The sequence below is a fragment of the Trifolium pratense genome, linkage group LG7 (genome assembly GCF_020283565.1).
Source record: "Trifolium pratense cultivar HEN17-A07 linkage group LG7, ARS_RC_1.1, whole genome shotgun sequence".
NCBI lineage: Eukaryota > Viridiplantae > Streptophyta > Magnoliopsida > Fabales > Fabaceae > Trifolium > Trifolium pratense.
In genome coordinates this window covers 45,971,861-45,976,693 of record NC_060065.1, presented here as the reverse complement: position 1 = coordinate 45,976,693, position 4,833 = coordinate 45,971,861, and the positions used below count along the sequence as shown (strand labels likewise).

Genomic DNA, 4,833 nt, shown 5'->3' with positions numbered 1-4,833 from the left:
GAATGAGATTTCAATGAAAAGAGAGATTTCAATATGAGATTCAAATTTTAAGTATTTTTTTAGTTTAGTTGGTAAAGTTGAGACCTCAAATTCTTAAGACAAAAGTCCAATCCTTAACCTTAGCAATATTTTAACTTTTCTATTTTTTTTTCTTTTGCAAAGCCTATTTTGTTATCGTTTTTTATAAGTTATAAATTTATAAAAAAAAGAAACACAATTGGGGTGGACAAAATCTAATCAGAAAAAATAAAATAAAAATATATTTATAATTATTAATAATCGATAAACATAGAATGATCAACATTTTACATATGCCATCCCGAATTTTCAACAGGATCTCTGTTTCATTCTCTATTTGTATTATTTATATTTAACAATATGTATGCCATATAAGATAAATTCAAGGCGCTGGTGATTTTGTAATTGCACCCACCATGTTTAGTGCTATGCATGGCTCAAAAAGAGGTACCTACATCAATCATCAAAATAAAGAGACAAAGATAAGCATACCACAAATATATGGTTTTGAATTAATTTAAGATATTATATAATAAATCTAAATGAAATCATAACTATTAAATGAACAAAGTAGTTCATCTCATATATATGAAATAAATATTTTGGAGGATTCTTTTTCAAAATTTTAAATTTCAATCCTTTATTGATTATGTGGTCAGAGGCTGACTACATAATACTATATATATATATATATATATATATATATATATATATATATATATTAAAATTTGTTAATATTTCAATATTAAAAAAGAAGCATAGGTGAGAAATAGAAGCATGTTTTTTAGATGATGATTGATTTTGACTCACATTATGGCCAGCATTAAGTATCCAATAGAAGCTTAGGTTTTCATATGACTTAAAAAAGCCTTTGGTCTTTCTTTCACTTCCACAATACAATGGAGTTCTATCTTTGCTCAAGAAATTTTGAAGGCCTGACCATCTACACAAATAACCCAAAAAAGTAATGATAATTAAAACAACAATTATGCAAATTAAATTAATTACTGATTGCTTTCACCAAATTTGAAGAGGTGAATAAATAGGTGAGATGTTACTTACTTGAGTTTCTTGACCCAAGCTTCAGTTCCCTTGGTTGAACAAAGTAGATCAACCTATAATTGTCAAGAATAGTATATTTATTTTATGGAAAATGTCAACGAGTGCTTCCGGAGAGCTCTTTAAGCAATTTATTTAATTAAAAATTTAAATATTTTGATTTTCAATATATTGACTTCACACATTTTCATAAAAAGTTTATAAAAATTTATTATTTAAGATATGTAAAAAGTGTTCCGAAAAGACTTGTTAGCAAATTCTTATTTTATTTTGTAAAAAGGACCTATAATAGTCGAGAATAATTTATTTTGTTATTTTGTAAAAAGGAACTATAATAGTCGTGAATAATTTATTTAGTTTTTTTTTTTATGTAAAAAGGACCCAATAATCATCATTATAAACAAAAGGAAAAATACAAGATTGTCAATTAATTCTAAAATAATTTCAAATGCAATTAACAAAAATTATATATTATTTTCATGAAGAAAACTTACTTGTCCATTGTAGATAGTCACATTGACCCCAAGAGCTAGCAACTCATCAACCTAAGATAACCAAATTAGAGACATCAAATTAAAATCATGCAGGCACCTAAGTTTAGAAAATGAAATAAAAATTATACACTTAAGTTTAGAAAATGAGAGCATAATGTTTACAAGAAATAAAACATGATGAATACAATTTTTTAACCCCAAGTTGAGTTAAAACCAAAGTTTCAAGCTTGTTCTCACCTCAGCTATTCTTGGTTTCATAAAATCACCTTTTAAACTGTTAAACACACCTTCACACCAGGGTGTCCACCTGTCAGCAATTGCAAAAAAAAACATCAAATTATGGCTTTAATCATTACAATTAAGAACATTTAATATAGACCTAGTCCAAATGTGAATCTTACTATTTTTAATAAATTTTAATAATTGCTTCAAAATAATAAATTTTAATAATTGCTTCAAAATAATAAATTTTAATAATATATTATGAAAAATGTTAAATAATATCTCTGGGCCACACTAATAAGAAAGTATATATTATGTACTTAAAAAAAAGTATTATTTTGAAAATGTGCCTTCAATATCTTAAAAAAATAAAAAATAGTACCCGGAGACTTTTCTAGCATTTTCCTTTTATCATCATTATATAAAATTCAATTTTACAAATTCAATTCTATTAAAAATGTTAATTAGGATCCACATTTAAACTATTTTTAGAGGTACATTTATTTTTATTTTAGAAAGTTATATAGAGACTTACATAAGAATCTTTGGAATGATCTTTAATTTTTTTCTTATGGCACCATTTAATAAGTTGTATACATCATCTTTACGCCTCATTGATATTTCAAAGAATGATCTCTTCTTTGTTGTTGACAAATTTCTTCCAACATCCGCCATAAAATCAGTGAAACTCTTGAACACACAAACATGAGATTTAATTCAAATTAATTCTTCAATAGTACTAATAGATATTATAATTATGAAGATATATCTCTCATTTAAGTGCTTTTAAATATGATTAATAAAAATATATATGTTAGTACCACATAGTTGCTGCTATTGCTAATTACATCTTCAACTTCTTTCCATGTATCAAATGCATTCGAAAATTCACCAGCATCAAGTTGTTGCTTCATCTTTTCAGCCAAACTGTTCTCAAAATCATGTTCATCAAATAATATATAGAGAACAACTGGTAAATTGATTCTACAATACTTCAGCTACAATTATAAGCATTTTTTATTTACATATTTATAGAATAACTAATGTATCTATAAATTATATATAAATTAGATATATCAGTTATTCAATAAATCTAAAAAAAAATACTTATAATTATGGTCGGGAGAAGTACGATCATTAATTAACACTAAAAAGATGAAAATTAAAACATATGTTACATACATGTTTGATTTTTGTAGTCCATTGTCATCTATTCTTGAGAGGTCTTTCAATAGAGGAGCCCATGAGAACTGCAAAGTCAAATTAAATGTTAAAAAAGTGAAAGCTCAAATTAATGTTGAAAGAAATTAAGGATAGAATTATTTTTGTTCTTACCACATAATCTTCTGGGGAGATCCAACTATCTGCTAATACCACACCTAAATTTGGATAAAAATAGTATAGAGTCACAAAATACTATATAGTATATATATATATATAATATAATTAATATTTAGGACTTTAATATGATTTTTATTTGTGACATATATCCAATTTTTAGTCTTTTTTTTTTCTTTTGAAATGATTTATGTGTTCTTTTTTTTTTTTATTCCATTTTAATAGTTGTTTTTGTTTATTCCTTATAACAAATGATAAAAAATTTCAAAGAAAATGAATACCTCCAAGTTTGGCCTTCAATGTTCCATTTTTAATTGCTTTGTAGGCTGATAATCCAAGAGTAGCAGCAAATTTTCCACCATAAGATTCTCCAAAAATGAATAAATTACACTTTTGGAGGAATGAATCATTATTGAATACTTTGATTAATAATGTAACCAAGTCGGTGGCTGCATCCTCGTCTGTTTTAACAAATAAGCTGGTGTAATCCTCAACAAAACTGTACCCTATTCCAACTGGATTTTCCTATATATATATAACAACAAAAAAGAAGTATTTAATAAAAATTACACTTTTAAAGTTTAATAAAATTACAGTGTAAGTTAAATTTCATCAAATTCATCATTATTTGAATCGTGCATATAGCTAAGTTACCACAAATAGCAAATCTGCTTTTCTCAACCAAGTGAAATTTCTTTGCTTCAAATCGAGATCAAGAGGGCCAATCTCTTGAAAATTTCCAATTGCAACTGCTGAACCACCCTGTTTGATTCAATTAATATTGGAGATTTCAGTCCACAATAAAATAAAAATATGGATTAATTGTTCTTGTTCAAAATTAATTAAATCAAATAATACTTACTGGTGGTCCTCCCCCCAACCAGAGAATTATTGGCCATGGCTCGGAGGAATTCTCCACTCTGTAGGGACTTTTATAATGCCACCAAAACATGTGTGCTTCTATGATAATAACACAATTCAAAATAACACCATCATTATTGAAATTACACAAATTCTAATGCAATCAATTTAAAAAGTTTGGAAAACACAATAGTTGAAATTACACAATTCTAATGCATTTGGCTTACTAGGTCTAACTTGTACATATCCCCATTCCTCTGATCCATCTTCACTACTCAAAGCACCAACTTTACCATCATGAAATAGGATACCAATACATATAAGAGTGGCCAAAAACACATAAAGCTTTACCATTGTGAAAATGAAAAACAATAACAAGTAATAATATGAGTAAACAATAATGAAAATAGCTAGCAATTTATATTGCATTGGTATGAAAATATACTACATGATAAACATGTTTAATTTTGTCGTTAGTCCCAACAGAAATAATGTGACAATGGAAGGCTAGCACAAAAAATGGAAAAGCTAGACAAAAGCATGGCGATACCCATGCTACCAATTCATAAATAGTGTGACATTCCTTAATGTATAAGTATAATATATACACCACTCGGTCACTGTTATAAGCAAAAAAAACCACTTTTTAGATTCATTGAAAAACTGATGTACTCCATCCATCCCAAATTATAAGAGCATTCACAATGAAGATACTTATTTTTGAGTACTTAACTGGACCCCACGTATACACATCACTCATTTATAATTTTTTAATAATAGTACCTAATAAGTATTTAATCTCTCCAACCCAAATCTCTTAAACGGTTCTAAATTGGTCCCA

At 26.8% G+C, this 4,833-nt stretch overlaps 1 protein-coding gene across 1 annotated transcript; it reads right to left on the bottom strand.

The window, feature by feature from the left end:
• Window positions 1-326: 326 nt before the first annotated feature.
• Window positions 327-4,346, bottom strand: LOC123898697 (serine carboxypeptidase-like 51). The gene is made up of 12 exons (XM_045949712.1): window positions 4,220-4,346; window positions 3,994-4,091; window positions 3,786-3,893; window positions 3,413-3,656; window positions 3,129-3,172; window positions 2,976-3,043; window positions 2,615-2,720; window positions 2,329-2,483; window positions 1,809-1,878; window positions 1,572-1,622; window positions 1,081-1,133; window positions 327-469 (listed from the first exon to the last, which is right to left on the bottom strand). Exons 1-12 carry the CDS (start codon window positions 4,344-4,346, stop codon window positions 445-447), a joined length of 1,149 nt encoding a protein of 382 aa, XP_045805668.1. The 3' UTR covers window positions 327-444.
• Window positions 4,347-4,833: the final 487 nt, after the last annotated feature.